General features: G+C 37.5%; 1 protein-coding gene across 3 annotated transcripts; it reads right to left on the bottom strand.

Moving 5' to 3' along the window:
• Positions 1 to 224: 224 nt before the first annotated feature.
• On the bottom strand, positions 225 to 19565 carry pmt (phosphoethanolamine methyltransferase). 3 transcript variants are annotated; one of them, XM_026919654.3, is made up of 12 exons: positions 19403 to 19565; positions 11218 to 11389; positions 9268 to 9423; positions 8659 to 8795; positions 7523 to 7680; positions 5225 to 5419; positions 4202 to 4291; positions 3775 to 3864; positions 3523 to 3645; positions 2700 to 2831; positions 751 to 867; positions 225 to 558 (listed from the first exon to the last, which is right to left on the bottom strand). In XM_026919654.3, exons 2-12 carry the CDS (start codon positions 11376 to 11378, stop codon positions 448 to 450), a joined length of 1470 nt encoding a protein of 489 aa, XP_026775455.1. In that variant the 5' UTR covers positions 11379 to 11389; positions 19403 to 19565; the 3' UTR covers positions 225 to 447. The 3 variants fall into 3 exon arrangements, with proteins under 3 accessions (XP_026775455.1, XP_026775453.1, XP_026775454.1); XM_026919652.3 differs by lacking the exon at positions 19403 to 19565 and adding an exon at positions 19025 to 19137; XM_026919653.3 differs by lacking the exon at positions 19403 to 19565 and adding an exon at positions 16839 to 17033.
• Between the last annotated feature and the right edge of the window lie 1941 nt (positions 19566 to 21506).

Raw genomic sequence — 21506 nt, 5'->3', positions numbered from 1 at the left:
CCCAAATGGACTATAGCAAAAAAAAAAAAAAAAAAAAAAAATTCATCATGCACAGATTAACCTATCTTGGGTTCATTAATTGTAATCTTTTTTTCTTCCTTGGAAGTGACAAATCCACAGATTCAACTCTGGATTTAAGATTTTAAGAGTTTAGCCCTCTTCTTGGAATGGATGCATGATCTTCCAGATATTTCTGTATACCATACAAAAAATAGAACATCAAGAACAAGGGAAAAATATTTCTTTTTATTTAAGACATGTTACAATTCTTAAAAATTATTACGATTTTAACGCCACATTGGCCTGTTTTCATTTACAGAATCCTAATATATTTTGTACAATTCTTCAACTTCTGGCATTTAAAATAAAATCTTCATCAAATTTCACAGTTGTTCTCTTTCTCTTTCTGTACCTATAGAACCTGTAGGAGCTCTCTCTCTACTTCTCTCAGTCTCTGGTGGCATAGAACAGACCCCAGCGTTGATCTCCGGCTTCACAGCGCTGCAACTTTTCTGTCCAACCATTTACAATAGCATCATAGTCCTCCTGGGAAAACTCCTGCATGGAGGCAGAACATTGTTATAACCCATTCATAACATGTTTACATTATGTTTCTGATCTATTCCTAAACTCTCATACTGTGAAGCATAGGTATTTATTTTGTGCCATAGCACAAATGAGCATTTGTTTGGGTTATTTAGGGACATTCACATTCTATGTGTGTGTGTGTGCGTGTGTGTGTTCTTTTACCTGTATAAATTCCACTTTAATCTCCTCTGCTCTCTTAAGCTCAGCCTTTATCACCTGAATGAACTGGGCAGTTCTGTCTTCTGCTCTTACATTGGTGAACCCTGCTTCTTCCAAGAACTAAAAGACACACACGCGCACACACACACACACACACACACACACACATTGTCATTAGGAATGAGGAAAATATTATCGTACATGCAAAACCAAAAAATATTTGAATATCTGCACGATATCTGCACACTAAGTACATTGTCCTTAACCATCACGTGACAGTTAGCATACCTAACAATCTCTCTCTCCCTCTCCCTCCCTTTCTCCATCTCTCTCTCTGTCGAGCTACACATGCTACTCCTGAGATACCTGACCCTTTCTGCTCTCCAGAACTGCCTGATCCATCCTGATGCCCTACTTCTGGAGTTCTCATCACTTGGAAATCACTTGCTGCTGCTGAGGATGGCCCCACATGGACAGCCTAAAGACCAATGAGATCACGATGGCTTTGGACTGCAATTGATATGAACAGTCTTGCTATGATGGATTAGGACTACAGTTGCTATGATAGCTTTAGGACTGCAATTGCCACGAACAGGTTTGCACTCAAATCTCCATCAGTGAACAGTTGATAACTTCATCAAAATTGACTTCATGTAAAAACTATAATGCATTTCCTGTTTACACAATTGCACTTTTAACCATGTAGTACACAGTTATAGAAGGGAATTGTTTATAATTGCATTATTTGTTGTCACACAGATGAGGATGGGTTCCTTTCTGAGTCTGGTTCCTCTCAGGGTCTTTCCTCATATCGTCTTTTACTTGCCACCATCACCTCCGGCTTTCTCATTATGGATAAATTTATAAATGTATAAGTTTAGAACATATATCCTGAATTTATATATTTCTGTAAAGCTGCTTTGCGACAATGCCCATTGTTAAAAGCGTTATACAAATAAAATTGAATTGAATATCTGTAACATATAAAACAGCACTGCTATTTAGATAGACTGTGTGATTATTTCCTCTGTGTTTGATACATATCTGTGTTCCACTAAGTCTAAACAACTCTATTTTAGCATTTAGTGTTTTTAGTGTCTATTTTTAAGCCAAGATCTGAAGCACACCATCATATGACTGTCTAAATATAGACATACAGTATGTGACAGGAAATCGTTTTGATTCAAATCACAGTTTTCTATCTTTGGTTCTGCACATGATGAAGAACTCCGCTTCTCTAGCTTTCTTTAAACACATTCGTTTTCCACTTGTCTCTCTTCTCTCTCTTTCTATATTATATATAGCTAGAAACATGCTGAGATGGAGAATTAATAAGCTACAGCACTACCTCAGAGAACAGCCTTCAATGCTCAGGATGTCAGTTAAAGTTAAAGAGAGTATGTGTGTATTTGAGCTAGAACTTACCATTAACTACATGTGATATATACTCATTTAAATGTCAACAAATTAATGGACCAACATACAGACGATCTTGATCTCAATATTTTGCTGCCTGTGTGACTTTTGACTTTAAAATGTTACAGATACATTTTGACATATAAGGTGTGTGTTCAGTCTTCACATACATTTCATATCATTCATACAAGATGACTTGGAGAAAGAGTTCACCAGTGAGTTAGTACTCGAGTCCTTAAGTTTCCGGTAGTGACCTTGTCTGTTCTATTTATTGAGTTCTTCCTAGTTTAGTTAAATCTGTCTGCTGATCACCTGACGCTTGTCTATTGACTTGATTTTGGTTTGCCCTTTTAAATGTGTGTGTTTCACTGAATAAAACCATGCACCTGCGCCCTAAGCCTATCCATGCTTGACAACACTGATATTTACTGGATCACGTTTTATAAGAACATGAAAAACAGACCTGATCTGAGGTCAGTACTTTTGTTCCAGTACTTTTGAGTTAAGTGCAATTATTTCAGTTTATGGTGGCTCACCTTGCCGTATCTCTGTGGTGTATAAAGGATGTAACCTCTCTGGTTAACATACTCCTGAAAGGCAGGAGTCCATGGTTTCTCTCCACAGCAGTAATCACTGATTAGCACCTTTCCACCAGGCTTCAACCATGACTACACACACACACAAAACAGAATGAGGCACACAGTATAGACAACCGATACTTGGTTTACTGCATATGTAAGGCTTATTGCATGAAATAAACGACATGACCAGTAGATGGCAGTGATATGTAAGAGAGTTTAAGTTTTTTTTTTTTTTTTTGCATTTAAGGCAATTCAGCAAATATGCTGCGTTCGGCTTAACTCGGAACTCGGAACTCGGAACGACATCATTTTCGACCTCTGTGCTTTCGAGCTACAAAGTGGGGAAAAAAACATGGGCACCTCCATGTTCGTCTTTTGTTAGCAACACTCTAGCCAATTAACTGTGATGAGTGATGTATGCTTACCTCCTCATAACAGAAAACTGTATATATTCATTTATAGCTTTAAAAACCTAATGTGTCTGTATGTTGGCTGATCTAAAGCAAACACTTGTGTATACAGCATATCTCATTTAAAAATAAAGAAGTGCTACTTTGTTTACTGCTGATGCTGTGAGCAGCCATGTTGATTCGATGTCACTTGCTGAACTCAGGGGGTTGAGGAGACCGACCCGAATTTCTGAGTACGAATTCTCAGTTAAGGGATTTTTTTCTTTGTTTTTTCCTAGTCTGAGGTCGGAAATTCCGAGTTACGAGTTTTAGTTGAATGCAGCAACCGACCAGCACTAATACACACACATACACACACATATACTCACATGAAATTTTCTGAAGAGTCTGAGTTTATCACTGATGTGCAGAATGGTGTCCCTACTGTACACCACATCAAACGAGCTATCTGGAAATGTTCTCTTAGTGGCGTCTGACACCTCAAACTGCACCTGAAGCAGAATGGACATTTAGTTGTCACCTACTGTAAGTGTAAAAGAAGTGTGATAAATCATGGTAAAAAAATCTTCCCTATAGCTTTTGATTGTTAATGTGTATTAGGCCAAAAGAGTGTCACTCACAGATGGCAGTTTCTCAGTCACAGCCCTCTCCATAGCGATCTCCACCATGTTTGATGACAAGTCCATTCCCAAAACATCCACCCCAAAGGTCTGTCAATCAAGCAAACAGCCAGTGAGGCAATTGAGAAAATCATGAACTGGCTTTGTACCTCTGCCTTCACTGAGCATTAACCAAGTTAAAACTGAATCATTAAAAACGTATACATTCTGGGAAAAGCACCATGCAAACGAAGAAGACTCGGGTAGGTTAAGTAGTATGGAAGAGTGCAAGGAAAGGAAACCATCCAGATCCACACGCCAAAAACACAAAACAATTTCACACAGTAATGCAGCGAGACAAAGGGAAGCTCAGGCAGGTGACAGTACAACCCTCCTACCACCCTGACACTGTTACGTTGATCAGTCAGTCAGCGACCACGCGGCTCACCTTGGCCATGTAGAAATCTCCTCCCCCAATTCCACAGCCCACATCGAGGACTCTTTGTCCTGGCCTAAGGTTCAGCAGGTCAACAAACTCCTGAAGGGGTCAAGAGGAAAAAATCACGAATTCAGGAAAAATAAAACATTAACACTCAGTGAACATTTGTCTAAGACACCAAAACTACTTAATTCAGTGTAAATTTCAGCAGAAAACTAAATATCCAGAAACTCATGCAATGTTTTCATAAAGAAAAAGTGAGGACTTCCTTACTGATAACATGATTACTGGTCGATTCCTACCTACATGTTTGATTTCAGGCTCAAGACCTTTATCTACATGATTTTATGCATTATGTTGCTGCCACATGATTGACTGATTGGATAGTTGCATGGCTCAGCAGGAGTATATGTGTTCCTAATTAAGTGGTCGTAAATGTATTTTTGTATTTTAAGTGGCAGAGTTTAAGACACTTGCACCTATATGCTATCTCTGCATTGCACGTTACATTTTCAAAATATTTTGCCTCATGAGTTCCAGTGCGTAAAGTGCTGTTTTTAAAATAAGAACGTAAAACAGAATTGTACAATAAGAATGTAAAACAGAATTTGGCACCATGAAAACCTATAGTAATCTACATATTACATACTGTAGTGTGTTGCTGTACACACACACACACACACACACAAACACAATGGTCCAATGAAATACAATATGTTTAACACTCTTTATTTCCACAAATTAAATGTACCTTTTTAATAGCTATATAGTTTAATACACATTGATTAAAACCTGTAAATTATGCTTCAGTTCTTCCTTTAAACTAATTAATGCATCCCAACAGAACATGCTTTTGTTTATTTTAAAATCGTTTGGAGTACTACTGCCCCCAAATGGAAAATACATTACACTGCAAAACTTGCCAGATTAGAAATGCTTGTAAAGCATTTAATTTACTAGCTCCCCTTGCACGCTGTCTGTTTAAACCCTTGGCCCTTTCTCTTATCTAGGCTGTCTCTTCTTGCCCCTTACCTTGGTGGTTCTGGATCCACCAGTACTGACATAACCAGAGCCGAACATCTTCTCATATCGCAGAATTCCCCTGCGTGTATACTGCTGGTTATCCAGGAACTGCTGGAAGGTGCTGAAGCCTCCTTGGTGCTGCTGGTCCAAGTCCCGACAAGCTTTCTGCATCAGCCAACACACTTGATTCTTGTTTTTCTTCATCTGAGACAGAGAAATGATCAGTTAATTCATGTTCTAATGCTGTCGCCATTACTTATCAGTATTCTCTCGGTGCATACCTGAAAAAAGGGCATTTAAACCAGTGCCTACAGTGGTATTGTTTACTTATTATAACAGAATGCTAATGTAAAAAGTCTTTTAAGCCTTTTTTAAACAGATTTTTTCTAGTGTAGGGATCATGGTGTTGAATCTACTTAACAAATGCCTTAGTCAGGGCATTTGTCCAGCAGATTTTAAGCATGCTACAGTTTTTCCTCTCTTAAAGAGGCCTAATTTGGCACCGATAATTTTAGACCGATCTCAAATTTACCTTTTTTAGCCAAGGTTTTAGAAAAAGTGGTTTTTAAGCAACTATAAGCACACATTATGTTGCATTCAATTGGTGAGCCCTTTCAGTCGGGCTTTAAATCCTGTCATAGTACTGAGACAGTGTTGGTCAAAGTGTTAAATGATATTTTTGTATCACTGGACAATGGCGAAAATGTTATTTTAATTTTGCTTGATCTCAGTGCAGCGTTTGATATGGTGGACCATGAGATTTTAATTAAGCGCTTAGAACACTGGGTTGGCCTAAAAGGTAATGTGCTGAAATGGTTCAAATCTTATCTTATGGACAGATTTTTCTCTGTTAGCTTTGGGGGCTGTAATTCATCAAGATTACATCTTCCCTGGGGAGTTCCACAAGGATCAATTCTTGCTCCAATTCTTTTTTCCCTTTATATGCTACCTTTGGGGGCAATCTTTCGCAAAATAAAGTATCATTTCACTGTTATGCTGATGATACTCAGATTTATTTGCCCGTGAGAGAGTTAAATTCAAATTCATTTGGTGCTTTATTTGCATGTTTACACGATGTTAAGGATTGGATGGCTTCAAATTTTTTGAAGCTTAACGAAAGTAAAACTGAAGTTATCGTGTTTGGCCCTAGAAAGCATGAAGTGCTTCAGTGCTTGAATGCAACTTCTTTGTCGGGTTTTATTAAATCCAGTGTAAAAAATCTGGGATTTGTTCTGGATAGTGATTTAAAGTTGGACAGGCAAATAAATACTGTGGTGAGATCTTGTTTTTTTAATCTACGTCTGCTAGCCAAAACTAAACCATTCCTATCCAGTTCAGATTTTGAGAAAGCAATTACTGCCATTGTTTTTTCTTGAATGGACTATTGTAACTCCCTTTATTATGGAGTTGACGCTCAAGCACTTATGCGTTTACAGAAAATCCAAAATGCAGCAGCAAAAATGATCAAGTCGGCAAAGAAATATGAATCGGTAACTCCGTTATTAATTTCTTTAAAGTGGCTGCCAGTACGACTTAGAGTTATCTATAAGATTCTCGTACTAGTTTTCAAGGCCCTGCACAATCTAGCTCCTGTGTATTTGTCCATTATGGTGTCATTCTACTTTCCCTCTAGATCTCTGAGATCAGAAAATCGACGTGTTATGTGCTACTAGGACAAAATACAAACACAGAGGAGATAGAGCCTTTTCTCGAGCAGGCCCTAAATTGTGGAACGATCTCCCTCTTTTTATTCAATCTATTAAATCTTTACCTCTGTTTAAATGTATATTAAAACAACATCTTTTAAATACAAATGGGGAGCTCATTGGATGAAGTTATTGTGTGTGTGTGTGTGTGTGTATGTGCAGGTGATGTTTGTGTGTCTATTATTGTATTTTTATTGTATTTCTTAGTACGTGATTGTAAAGCACTCTGGGCAACGCAAGTTGTATTAAATTGTGCTATATAAACAAACAAACAAACAAACAAACAAACAAACATGACTAAAGACTCTGTGCTCCCTATACACTGTTCCTATATCATATTAGAAGATATAAAACAAGTATGTATGTGCAGGATGATACATTCATACATTCATCCATGGATGCCACTGATCTGATTTGTGCACCATTTGGAAAGGTCCAAAGTCATGTTTGATAACTACACACAACCAGCAGACAGAGTTCAGAGCGTCAGCAGATGTTATCATTGTGCCCTACACTGAAGTGATTTAAAGATGTACCTAGAGGTAAATTTAAAATATTTCATATGATATTTCTCACTAACAAAAGAAACTAAATGATTTACCTTAATGTAGGTCTGTACAGTTCTGCTCAGGACGGTATCAAACCCATAGGACCGTTTACCCTTCTCCTCTGACTCCTCCCATATAACTGATGTGATCAGATGGTTATAATGGGCAGGACTACGGTAGTGAGTGGGGTTAAAATCTCTCTTACTGTCTCCTGTGAAGGACAAAAATGGTTAATTTTTAAATCGTAGGTCTGTTAAAGAGACCAAACGGCACCTGGCACTTATATAATTCACACAGATTATATCGACTGCAACTGTCAAAATATTTCACTGGCAATAACAAAGTAATAAAATACATTAATATATTTTGATCTTTTGTATGGAATGTAGTATCTATCGCTAATTGTGCTATAAATGACAGAAAATGATTCATAACTATTTGTAACTATGTGTCAGACTCTAAGTTTTATAAAACCCAGACTAACCTACACAATACACAACGTACTTTACAACTAATCAGTTCCAAAAACTATACAAGGGTGGAAATTAGGCAATGTTTTGGAGCAAAAGAATAGTGAAAAATCACTGCGAGAGGGTCTGACAATGACGCCATCGATGGAAATATTTAGAGGCTGTAATGAACATGGGTGTAACGAGTAATTTGGATTTGGATCAATGCATCAACTGAAGTAACAATTATAAACTGATTATTATTGATTATAATTGATTATAGACTGATTATTATTTATTATAATAGAGGGCTAGAACTCTGATACTTAATGATGATGATCTGTTAACGGTAGGCCCAGATTCTGAACAGTGATAGTCACATATTGAATGGAAGCTACTAAATCGAATCAGATGCATCATAGCAGATTTAGACGTACTGTCAAATATGTTGTGGAGCAGACATAAAAAATTCAGGGTTATCAGGATTTAATTAAAAAAAGAAGTTAGTGTTCATCCATAATTTTATATCATGAATACATGCTTTTAGTGATACGCATGGCAGAACTATAATGGACCTACTGTACTTCTGGCATGATCTGAGTGTCATCTCTATAACAGTGCAAGACCCCATTCCCCATTTAACATGGGAGCTAATACATTTATTGAGGACAAGGGGACTAAAATTAATCAACCACTATATGCACTATAGAAATACACTATAGTGTATTTTCAAAGGTAACCTGATTGGTGGAAACAGGATTCTCTGAAGAAGAGGTAACCGCTGGGACGAAGCCAGGACAGCATCTTCTCTGTCAGTGAGCACAGCTCCTTGTCACTCAGGTACATGAGCAGCCAGTTAGAAAAGATCAGGTCAAAACTGTGGGAAGGAAACCAAACAACTTTAAACAGACCCATGATTCCAATCATGCACCAAGACTCATTTGCCTACCTGGCATTCCAACCATGACTTGGTTTAATGCTATACCAAGTATTACACTGGACTGGGCTCAACCCAACTCAGCACAATTCAGAGTAACATCATTCAGCAAAAAATGTTTAAGATCTCGGTGGTTTGGACCAAGGCCATGACCTGAACCACAAAATCCATTGACAGACCCCAGCTATAGAACCTGCATTACTTCCCGTAACGGTGAGTCAAGGTGACTGGATGTGTTATTCCATGATGAAGCAATGTGAATGAATGGCAAAATAACATGTGATGCTTTGTAATACAATTCTTACAAGTTTATTCATTCATTTGCTTGTTTGTTCTCTCATTCATCCACTTATTCATGAGAATACATGAGAAAACAGCACGGTTCTATCCACAACATTATTCCAATTCCCACCTCTTTTCAGGAAACTCCAGCTGTGTGACATCTGCTTGGATAAACTCTGCGTTTCCAAGGTGACTGTTCTCTTCCTTGTTTTTTTCCACAAAGTTCTCCATAAAGTCCACGGCCGTCACGTGATGTGCCTTGCCAATGAAATGACTTGTGTATCGTCTGGAAAGATCAAAGGTCACATTTTTATAAAGGCATACAACCAGATGAACAGCTCCTGAAGTAGTTAAATAATCATCAAGACTATGTTCTTTACATATCTACAGCAGTCTACAGAAAATGCATTGATTGTTGGACTTTTAATATTGCTACTTATTGCCTTTTGAAAGCAGTTTTACATTTTTACTTCCATTAGATTAATAGTGTCATCAGTACAAGTCTGGGATTTTAAACCTCTGCAGGTTTTGTTCCTAAAGAATTTAAATACTTTCATTCTTACTAAATAAATGTATTGCATTTTACTCCATTGATGGTATTGTAAAACTTTGTTCTGCTTGCATTGACTTCTTACCCATATTTGCAGCATGCCAAATGTGTTAATATACTACCAACATTCTGAATGGATTACCTATTTGGATGTTTGAGATGATAAAGGCCAAGTCCATGTTTTGCTTAAAAATTGTGATGTGTATTAATGTGTTACTAAATATTCGCATCAATTGGCTTTATCAGCATCATCCCTCTGAACAAAATAATCGAAGCAATAAAGGCAAACAGTAAGCACCTCTCTAAAAGACATAAAAATAAATAGGCATATAATGTAAATATGACATGATTTAGCATTAATTTTATTAATTGTGATTGAGTTTTTATATTCACTGATCTAAGAGCATGTTGTACATTGTTTATAACAGATCTGCAATTTGGATGTGGAAGATGATGCAAAGTCAAAAAGCAGCTTCCTAAAAGACAACACTATGTATATACATTGCCTGTACCTATGTCCCAACCTTCCCTTCTCACTCAAACTTCCCTCAGACATGATAAAAAAAAACAGCCCAAACTTAGGAAATTATTTACAAGATACACCCAAGGACCAAAACATCTCATTTTATTTTTACAGCAAAACATGAAACATAGCTTTATCTCACGAATGATATTAATATAAAGCATGTTTATGGAAACAGATACACAAAAGCCCTTGACGTACTTGTGGAAAAATAATGGAAATTTTTTTTGGTTTAGCTCCAGGTTATGGTAGTAATTTAAATGGGGCTTCTGGACAGAAGATAGACGTTAATTATAGATTCATGAAATTGTGTTTGCTGTAGCTAGATTACATTGTGTAAGTTTAGAGCAGGTATGTCAATTTTTGTGAGGACCTGAAGGCCCGTAATCCAAGACTAGTAATTTGTTTACTTATTTAACAGATTCCATTGATTAACACCAATAACCTAGGCTCTGAAATTAGAATAGGGCATTTCTAGGAAAAAGAAGGGCTAACAGAAACTTTAGGTGATAACACTTATTATACTGATTAAAAGAATAGAACTAACCAGATAGCTACACTATAAGCATAGAGATATGAAGGTAAGAGCTGATGAAGTAGCCTGCTGGAGGTTTATTGCAATAAGAGGAAAGGAAATGGGGATCAGACATTATACGATAAAGTGTAATTTCCCCCTATTACTTATATGTTATTTTAATAATTTGGAACTGTCATAAAGGTATTTTAGGACAATCTTATTAATATGGTGAGACTGTTTGATGGTAGATTGTGCCTTAAATGAACGAATTTGTGTCATCTCCCTCCTACTGCTCTTACTAGTATAATTCTACAGATGAAAACAATCATGTTTTTATTTTTTATATTTCCTCATCACATCAAAACTAATTCCTGGTTATGGCACTGCCAACACCCAATGTGTTTCCGCTGGCCGTGATTTGACACATGTGGTCTAGAAAAAGGGAGTTGAGCTCTGTTTCTGTCAATAATAATACAGTGAGGTCACTAACCCAATGCCAGCACCTAGTTCCAATACATCAATGCCATCCAGGCTGGGCAGCATCTCCAGGATCTCAGGCAGCTCATGCTTGGTCAGCTGCTGTGCGTTGGAATCCAGCATCATCTCCTCCACTGTGGCACGTTGAGAATGCTCCTTCCAGAACGCAATCATGGTGGTACGCTCTTTTCCCATGGAGACAGAATTGAACATTTTTTTTTTAACAGTTTTGCATACAGATTTGAATTTGAATATTTTATTGAAAAAAAAAAACATTAAAAAAACTGATTTTGAATATAGTTAAAATAACTCTTCATTCATTCTACATGCTAATCTTCATTCACAAGTCATACATTTTAAATTCTGCTGAAATACTATTTACCTCTTTAAAGTAACCAATGATGTATAAAAAATTTTGCTATTTCACAGATATGACCTGGTGTACTTTGGTCACTTGTGCAAATGTGGAGCAGCATGCTCAGTTCGCCGTTTAGCTCCGTGGAGTTATTATTGCACCTAGTGGTCTAAAATGGGAAATACAACAAGCTCTAACAGAGGCCCATTGGAGAAAGAATCACTCTGCCCCATGCTCACTCTATGAATATTTTATGTATGAGTGGAGGAAAAACAGCGGACAGGACAATTAATGACATTAATTATATCACTAATTGGTTAGTCATATTTAAAACACTTATTGTAAATGAAACTGTAACTGAACAAGGATTAAATGTACTTTGTTTAACAGAAACAAGAATTAGACCCAATGAGTATGTAGTAAATGAAGCTAGCCCCCCTTGATACAGCTACATACACTGCCCCTGAATGTGGATAACTCATTATAAGTATTTTTTTTTTTTTTACAAACATAAACATAGCCACAAAAATAAGTCCTGTTTCCAGTATTTAATATTTACAGACCACCAGGGCTGTATTCTGAATTTCAAACCTGGTTGTTTCAGCAGAAAAAGTAATTGTTGGATACTTTAATATTCATTTTCATAATAGACAGTTTTTATGTCTATTTTTTTTTATTTCTTATTTTTCATTCTTTTGGATTTTTCACCCTAATTTGGTCTTGGTCAAATCCCACTCACCAGCCACCTCTCCCTTGCCATGCCTCCCCCAACAACTGGGGAGGCTGAAAGCTAACACAAGCTAACTATTATAATGGGATCATGTAACCGTATAACCTCTAATGCGTGTTTCTTGTGATCTGGAGCTATCAGTTGTGGGCTGTGCAGATTGGGATCTCTCGTGTTCAAACAGTTCAACTGCATTAGATGCTTAATAGAATTCTGATATACATGATTGAATATTGAATATTCCCACGATGCACACCGTCAAATTATTGCATCGTGATGCATCTTGTCACGATGTATTGTTACAGCCATATCAGCCAGTGTCGCAGGACAGCATAATACACTCAGAGAAAAGTACGATGCCACCCCTCCCAACCAGACAGACAATTTTGCTCTCTTGGTCACCTGGCCATTGATGGCTTTGGCATCGCTGTGCTTCGAACAACGAAGCAATCTCACAATCTCCAGGCGATACGATATGGCGAACATTCTTCTGTTGTGTCACTCAGGAACCCTGTTTGTGTCGATTTTAAACTCAGTAGCAGTCAATCAGAGTATAATAGGACCCACTAATTATGATTTAATACTGACATTTGGATTAAATATAAAAAAAACACAGTCACATCATCCCAGTCTGAAGCTACTTTAGATCACTACCTCATTTCATTTAAAATATGTCTTAGTCATAATATACAGTATACACTTCTCCATGCTATCGCATCAAGCATTCAATCACATCAGCTGCTGTATAGATTAATTGAAAATCTCCCAGTTTTATCGACTAGCTGGCTCATCATCTGACCCCACAGAACCTGATCAGGTGACTGAATGCTTAGAGTCAACGTTCTGCTACATTCTAGAGAATGTAGCTCCACTTAAAAGAAAAATAATTAGAGAGAAAAAATTAGCACTCTGATATAATGATCACATTCACACCTTAAAGCAGACCACTTGAAAGTTAGAACATAAATGCAGTCAAATTAAATTCCATCCAAACTGCATGGAAGGAGAGCCTTAATTATGGGAAGGCTCTTACAAAATAATCTTAGATTCTTACCTAATACTGTAGCAAAGTTAATTAGAAAAAAGACCCCATATTCACAGATAACAAGAATATGTAATAGTGTTGACTTTATGAGTTTTTTCATTGAAAAAATGAGAATATTAGATTGAAATTCAGAGTAGTCAGACAATTTGATGACTATGTAAAATAAAAAACAATACAACATCATTAGAGTGATTAGAGTCTTTTACTCCGCTCCAACAGCCCAAACTAATTTCACTAATTTCCTCTTCAAAACCATCTTTTGTAATGGAGCACTTATGCCAAAGGCAGTCAAACTTCTATTAAAAATAATCTATTCCTCACTTAGCACAGGATATGTACCTAAATCATCTAAACTAGCTGTTATCAAACCACTGATTAAAAATTTCAACTTTGACCCTTGTTAGCTGTCTAACTATAGGCCAACATCAAACCTTCCCTTTATCTTCAAGATCCTAAAAAAGGTTGTAATACCGCGGTGAGGCTCATACTTGTATAGCAATCACATTCATAAAATCTTTCAGTCACTAATTAAGTCTCATCACAATACTGAGAGAGCACTGGTTAAAGTGGTAAATGACTAACTACTGAAATCTGATCAGGGTTGTGTCTCCTTGCTTGTGTTCCTTGATCTTAGTGCAGCTTTTGATAACATAGATCACAATATTCTTTTAGACAGATTAAAAAATGTTGCTGGAGATGTCTCTTTCCTGGCTCAGGTCTTATTTGACTGATCGTTATCAGTATATAGATGTAAATGTTGAATTCCCAAGCATACAAAAATAAAGTTTATGTTCTACAAGGCTTTGTTCCAGGTCCACCCAGAGGTGGCAAATATAGAGAAAAGAGCAATAGGCCTAGATTATTACAATTATTCATAAACATGGCATTAGCTTTCACTGCTATGCTGATGCCACATAGCTACTGTACATGTTTCAGCATAGCCAGATGATATACACCAGCTTTGTAAAGTTTTGGAATGTGTAAAAGACATTAGTCACTGGAGGTTGAGTAACTTCCTCCTTATTTCAGACAAGACAGAAGAACCTCTACTAGGGCTAAAGGCAGCTAGAAGTAAGCTTTCTGATTATATAGTAACTCTGGATGGTCTGTCAGTTATATTATGTGCTGCAGTGAAAGACCTTGGTGTGATCATTGACTCTAGTCTCTCATTTGAAGCTCGTGTAGATAATATTGCTATGATAGCCTTTTTTCATCTCAAAAATATTGCAGAATAAAAAATATTGCAGAATAATAATGCAGAAGAAATAAAGTGTCACTACATGATGCAGAAAAACTAGTTTGTTACCCCTAGGTTGGACCACTGTAACACCTTGCTGTCTGGATGTTCCAGCATGTACAAAAACAAGCTCCAGCTAGTCCAGAATGCAACAGCCATTGTTCTTATTAGAACCAGAAGATTTGATCTTATTACCCCTTTCTTATCCACACTGCATTGACTCCCAGTAAAATTTTGCATTGATTATAAAATACTACTAATGATATACAAAGCACTAGCTCCACAGTATCTGAGTAAACTTTTGGTCTATTATGACCCTCACGGTCAGATCAAAAGGCGCAGGCTCTTTATAAGTACCTAGAATAATGAAGACTACATCAGGGGCAGAGCTTTTATCTATAAAGCCCATGAAATAGGCTTTCCACCTATGAAACAGCCTTCCAATTAGTGCTCAGGACTCTAACACAGCCTCAATCTATAAGTCTAAGTTGAAAATAAATTTATTTAGTCAAGATTTTAAGATAGCGTTTCTCTTAGGTAAAGGCACACATCTGGGGCATTCATGGGCACAGGGAGTTCTGGTAAACCTGAAAGTTCTGATGCCGGAAAGTTTTGATGCTGCACATGGATTCCCTAAAGATCGCTGTGGATGGTATCACATGGATACCCTAAAGATTGCTGTGGATGGTACCACATGGATACCCTAAAGGTGGCTGTTGATGGTCTCACTTGGATAGCCTAAAGATTGCACTTCCTGAAAACAGTTTATGCACAAGTCTCATCCATTCTACAGTGGATAACTTCACTTGGATACTATAGATTTAAAGTTAAAATCTCTACTGAAATCAAAAAAGGACCCTAATGCTCATACTCAGAATCCTTTCAACCCACTCAATATAGTCTGTCTTTATGGCATAAGTAGGGAAAGTGTCACACAGAAGAGGATATGCTCCCTTTTGAGTCTGGTTCCTCTCTAGGTTTCTTCCTCATGTTGTCTCAGGGAGTTTTTCCTTGATTAGAAAGGATATGATTAGCAAGTTTAATCTACATTATGTTATGTAGCTAGCTAAGCAACTAGCTAGGTTGTTGGAGTGCAGTTATCAGTTACCAGAAACCATCATAACTGCGGCAATTGCTTATAAAATTAGAAGACCTGATTTCAATAAAGCCATGTTCGACAAATCTATGCATCTGAAAAAAGTCAACCTCCTATTACGCCGTTACTCTAAAATTCACTAGATAGTAGCCTATATTGTAAGTCTAATGTGATAGGCTTAACTGACATAGCTTGAGGTTATGTTATTATTAATGTCATCCTTCCCCACCTAAATCTATGGTCACAAGCTGCTGCTGTAAATAACCAAACTGTGTTTGACACACAGGCTAGGGATAGAATAAGGTACACTTGAATTAAGATGATGTAAAGCTTGGGCTATTATGCAGTTGCATTAAGCAACAGTTGCATCAGCCACAACCGTAGTATTGATTTGATATCATGCCTATTATATGTTCCCCCGGTGAATTGTTTTTTAATCCCATTAATTAGAAATTCTTAACAATTAAACTGCCAGATAAAGTGCTGCTAATAACAGCCCTTTAAAAGAAAACAGTCTTTCTGTGTCTAAGACAAAGCCTTTTCTCCAGGATATAAGGTAAACTAACAGAACCTGCTGTCTCCAAAAAGTGCAAAGGAGTGCTTTATAACTACTACGGGATAAATGAAAAAGAATTACAATGGAACCAATTAAATATGTTTACTGCTGATATAGTCTGATATGTAGTGCAGTGTTTTATGAGACCAAATACTGTTCTTAAACAAATAATTTTATTACACAAGAGAGCAACAGTCAACCTGATTATTTCTATTGTTAACAGGCATCTAGCATTAATTGCATTTGTATAATTATAGCTAATTATACTAATGCAATTAATGCTTTACAGAGTCTGTAATTGACTTAACTTTTTATTTTACATAGTGAGGGGTAGACAACTTGTGCTCTCTCTCTCTCTCTCTCTCTCTCTCTCTCTCACACGAACACATTAGTTTGCTAGGTAAACACATTTTACTGCCATTGTCACACACACATACAGTAGCTGCTGAAGTACTGATGAATCATGGTAAACCATTGAAAAGCACAGCTGTCAATCAAATTATGCACTCACGTAACGTACGCATGCGCACTGCCTATAAGTCATTCAAACCAAAACTTCAAAAGCAAGTGAATCTAGTTAAAAAATAGTCACTTTGTGAAATATTCTTGCGCTCTTACCTTTGTCCATAATTTGTGAAAAAAGTTCAAACTTGTGCTACTATAAAAGATTAAAAATACAAACAGTAGGCTATGTGGTTTGTAGAACTCAATTCAAAAATTACTAAGTAGTAATAATCCAGTAGTCAAACTGTCAGACTGACAGTTATTCATTCGCTCCCTGGTTAAATACTGACTCAGTTTCCAGTTGTAAGTGCATACGCACACAACCACACACACTGATAAAGAGAGAGAGAGAGAGAGAGAGAGAGAGAGAGAGAGAGAAAGAGAGAGAGAGAGAGAGAGAGAGAGTCTTTGTGTGTGTGTGTGTGTGTGTGTGTGTGTGTATTAATGACGCTGTAACCCAAGGCCAGACTGGGACAAACATTTTTGAGACCACTGATCACCTACTGCTATGTAAACTCACCAAGCAATTTATTAGGAACACCTGTACATCTGCTCATTCATTCAAATATATAATTACCCCGTGAGATAACTCAAATAACCACTCGGAACAACAGTTGTAAGCAGAAAAGCATCTCAGAATGCACAGGTTTAACCAGTTTTAGAATGGAGTGCCTAATAATTTGGTTGGTGTGTGTATCTCAGAAGAAAAGCACGAGTTATGTTACTTTTAACAATAATAAAAGAAATGTTGTGAAATTGATACTTGTCTTCATTTGCGTGCATTTCTAATAGGAACTACTACCTTGAATGTATCTCAGCTCATCTCTTTCTCTGTAACCTATAGCATCAGTACTGCAGTTTACAGAAGCCACAACACCATTCAGATAAGGTCATAGGCTACAATACTATATCAAATCATGGCATTTCTTAATATTGAATTATTGAGTTTGACCTTTGTGACAAATAGCTTAAAATGTTTTCTTTTTCTTTCTGTCTGCCCTGACTCTCACTCACTTTCAGTAACGGGTTTATCCTGATGAGGGCCATGGTGGATCCACAAACAGTGTGGCAGGGCAACATGCACACACACGTTCACACCTAGGGGCAATTATTGGCATGGTTTTCAGGAGGTGGAAACGCCCACGTGCACAGGGGCAGAACAGCTCAGAATCAAACCCGGGACCCCAGAGGTGTGATGCAGCAACACCACCAACTGCACCACCATGCCACCCCTTACTGCCCTTACTGTGGTTAATCCAGCCTAATTAGATAACGTTATCTACCTTATCTATCTATTAGCTGATCAGACTGACCTGCACTTTAAGTTACTTTAAACATGTCTTGTTATTTTTCCCTTTCCCTCTCTGCACCTATCTGGCCGCTTCTGGTCCAGAGACCCTAACCCTAACCCTAACCCTGATGATCAGTTAACCAGTCTCATTCGCTACCCACAAGAGTCGCATGACAGGGAAGACCACCGCATTCCTCCCGAATCTCCTGTCAGCCAATCCGGACCTGCTGTAGAGACGTTTAGACTGGAGCGCGGCTGAATTCTCGAATCTGATTGGTCCGTAGGTGCGGATTAATTGTATATAACCGCACTGATAGTAGTTCCGGCTGTAACATAAATGATGCGCTCATTTTAATACGCTGCTGTTTCTATAGTAACAGCTCATTCACAGGGACGTGTATTGCGGACCCTCCACATAATCTAAGACTAACAATAAACACAGAAATAACCAGTGGTTTTTTTAAATTTAATTTTATTAAAAAAAAAACAAAAAACAAAACAACGTATAATCATTGACGTGGTGACGCTTTTCTGTGTGTAGACGCGTTTCTTTAACATTTATAGAAGGAGTCTCTGTTGTCAGAGCTTTGTAGCTAACACTTGTTTTTTATTCTTATTAACTCCGAGAGAGAGAGAGAGAGAGAGAGAGAGAGACAGAGAGCTGTTTATAACTGCTACATAAGTGATAACAAGAACTAACTTTTCTCGCGGAGAGCTTTTTCTCGTTCTATAATATGAAATGTAAATATGAACCGTTAAAAAGCGTCGTTTATTAATACATTTGTGCTTATTAATACATGTGTCGTTTATTAATACATTTTTTAAACCTGTAATCGTGGCAGGTCGCAGTAGTAAACCCGGAATAACACACTTCAGGTCGTGCGGTTATAAGAAAACAATCCACTTCGGAGTGCCAGCTGCTTCACGCGACCCCGCTGGTCTGTCACGTGTCCTTACGTAAACGTTCGATGTGTCAGTATGACGTGTTAAAGAGGAAAAGCTCGCTCACCTTTGACCTCACGCCCTGTCTGCACCCAGAAAGTGACCATAAACTGATGAATGATAAGAAATACAGTAAACGAAGAGACTCCAAGACAGACGTGTAACTGCCGCACAGTGACCTGTTCTAGTGTTGTTATATAATAAAAGCCCCCCCCGTCTGAGCGGCGCGTGACCACAGATTGTCGTGGGCAGGATGACATTAATAACGACAATTAAGTCGAGAGGCTGGTACACCTCACCTATGCTACAGGCAAAAGCTATAGGCTATGCTAGTTCTGCTAAGGTGATTTCTGAGAGTAACCCTGCGATAGACAGCTGAGAGTCGAGAACATACATTCATCCAGTCATCCAGTCCAGCAGCTCGTTCTGAGTGGTTTAAACGTACCTTAATTTATCTGTGTTCGAGGTAATGGCATGAACCAGGATTGACAGGCTTCAGCAAAATGTCCAGCCCAACTACACATCAAAAACCACACTAAAGAGCTGAGACTAGCCCAGAAAACTGTACGGTAACGCAAAAGGAAGACATTGTCCTTCTTTTTTTCAGCCTTTGCACGGTATTTCACTCGCGTTTCTGATGTAAGGACATTATCCACTGCAGAAATCCCCATTTCCCTGTTCCAGTCTTTGAAATATATCTTATAATAGAAATGGTTCTGTAGGTCACAGATACACTGTCTGCATTTATACTTTAACTTTTTTTTGTGGAACTGTGTTAGATTTCATTCAGATTATTCTCTATAAAATCAGAATATGGTGGTTATAGAGTGATTTTAATCCACCCAATCTGGCAACCTTGTCATAACAGGTCTGTCCGCTCCTCCTCCGCCGAGCATGGAGCAGGGCAGTGTGTATGTGTGTGTGTGTGTGTGTGACTCTCCGGGTGTGAACTCTGTGTGTGTGGCTGTAGAAGCAGGTTGAGCAACATCTAGAAAGGCCAGCAAATCAAGGGACCATCAGCTTATATCTGTCAAATAACAAACATTTTATTTTTTATTTATTATTTTTTTTAGAAAAATAGGAAATTAGTATCTCGACAGAATTTAACAGTATGTATTAATACATACTGTACAGCACAACATTAATATTTGTTGAACAGCTGATATAAATGGAGCCCAATATCTCATCACTCATCTGTCATGCTGTTACTGCATTTATTTTCACTTTCCACATTACATTCCAGTTTTTCACCTTGGTATGTTCCATCAGACAGGCTCCATATACACTGCTCATTTAAAGGATTATGACATTTAGCACATTACTAGGGGTCAAGATTTAATTCAAAATAGGCTAGGCTATAAAGAATCAGTGGAAATCCCTACAACTCAACAGGCACTGATAAAAAGCCTTCAGGTCTTAGAAGATAAAAACCCTTTTTTTCCCTTTAAAAGGTTTCTAAGATATAAAGACTATTCGATATGAAACAAATTAGGACTCCCAGTGCCAACCTGAGAGGAGTCCTGGCTTTCTCCTCATCACCTGCTGAGTCTTGGCTTTCTCCTTATTTTTTCCCTCTTAACTATCTGAGAGACCTTCTGCTTATCATTCATCACCATTCATCATCAATACTGGAATCTGTAATTTAGGAAAATGCCTATTAGAAACTAATAAGTAAATTCCCAAAATGGTCCCATGGATAATGCAGGTACATTTTAAAGACGTCCTGCCAGCCGATACATACATACATTATGTTCTATACATAATGCAGCTACTGTATGTACTAGCCATTGAATCTAGAGTTGGCTGAAATGTCTACTGAAACTGTAAATATAACTACAAATCAGCAGAACAAAACCAAAACATCCCGATTGCTTGTCCTTAAATACAACTACAAATTGAGGTTATACTGATTATTGCGATATTCTTTTAATTAAGCATTACCTTATCTCCATTCTTATATCTAACTTCAATAAAATTCTGTCTAATAGACAGAAGCCATCATGAACCGGTAGGAAACATTCAAGTCAGATTTATTTAATGCTAAATTCTGCTGAGAAATACATAATGGTACAAATACCATTACATAAATACAAATACATAATAATAACATAAAGCCAACTCCTATGAAGATTTATTAGTCTATGTAATGTGAACTCATCAGATTTTCCATCAAGTCTTTCACAAGGCTAAATATTCAAAACTTTTATTGTGATATTATAACACTGATAACTGACATTTGCATGAAAATATTATGCATTGTTTGTTTCCATAATTTTAGACTTACATGGAGTTTTATATAATACCTACATGAATGACGTAGCCTACCAGGCACATATTTACAATGAACTGGCCCATTAACCATCAGGTCAGGATGGCAAGGCATATTGTGTGTTGCATAATAGTAGCTAGTGTTTAATTATGACGTAAGAAGTGGTCTTACAGCGTAAACCAACCCCATATGAACACGACAGCCTGCTTATCAGCTGCATGCTGTGAGGTAGTCACTGACCAGGTGAAGTTCCTGGTGGGACACGACAACCTTGATGGAC

Source organism: Pangasianodon hypophthalmus, chromosome 9 (genome assembly GCF_027358585.1).
Source record: "Pangasianodon hypophthalmus isolate fPanHyp1 chromosome 9, fPanHyp1.pri, whole genome shotgun sequence".
In the NCBI taxonomy this organism is placed as follows: Eukaryota; Metazoa; Chordata; class Actinopteri; order Siluriformes; family Pangasiidae; genus Pangasianodon; species Pangasianodon hypophthalmus.
Note: the sequence above shows the minus strand (reverse complement) of the source record. Positions and strands in the feature narration are given on the sequence as shown.

Coding starts and splice junctions, on each gene's coding strand:
- pmt (XM_026919652.3), bottom strand. CDS start 19,064: ATGGTCACTTTCTGGGTGCAGACAGGGCGTGAGGTCAAAG. Junction 4,292..5,224: donor GTGGATCCAGAACCACCAAG/GTAAGGGGCAAG, acceptor TGACCCCTTCAG/GAGTTTGTTGACCTGCTGAA. Junction 3,865..4,201: donor GAGATTTCTACATGGCCAAG/GTGAGCCGCGTG, acceptor CTTGATTGACAG/ACCTTTGGGGTGGATGTTTT.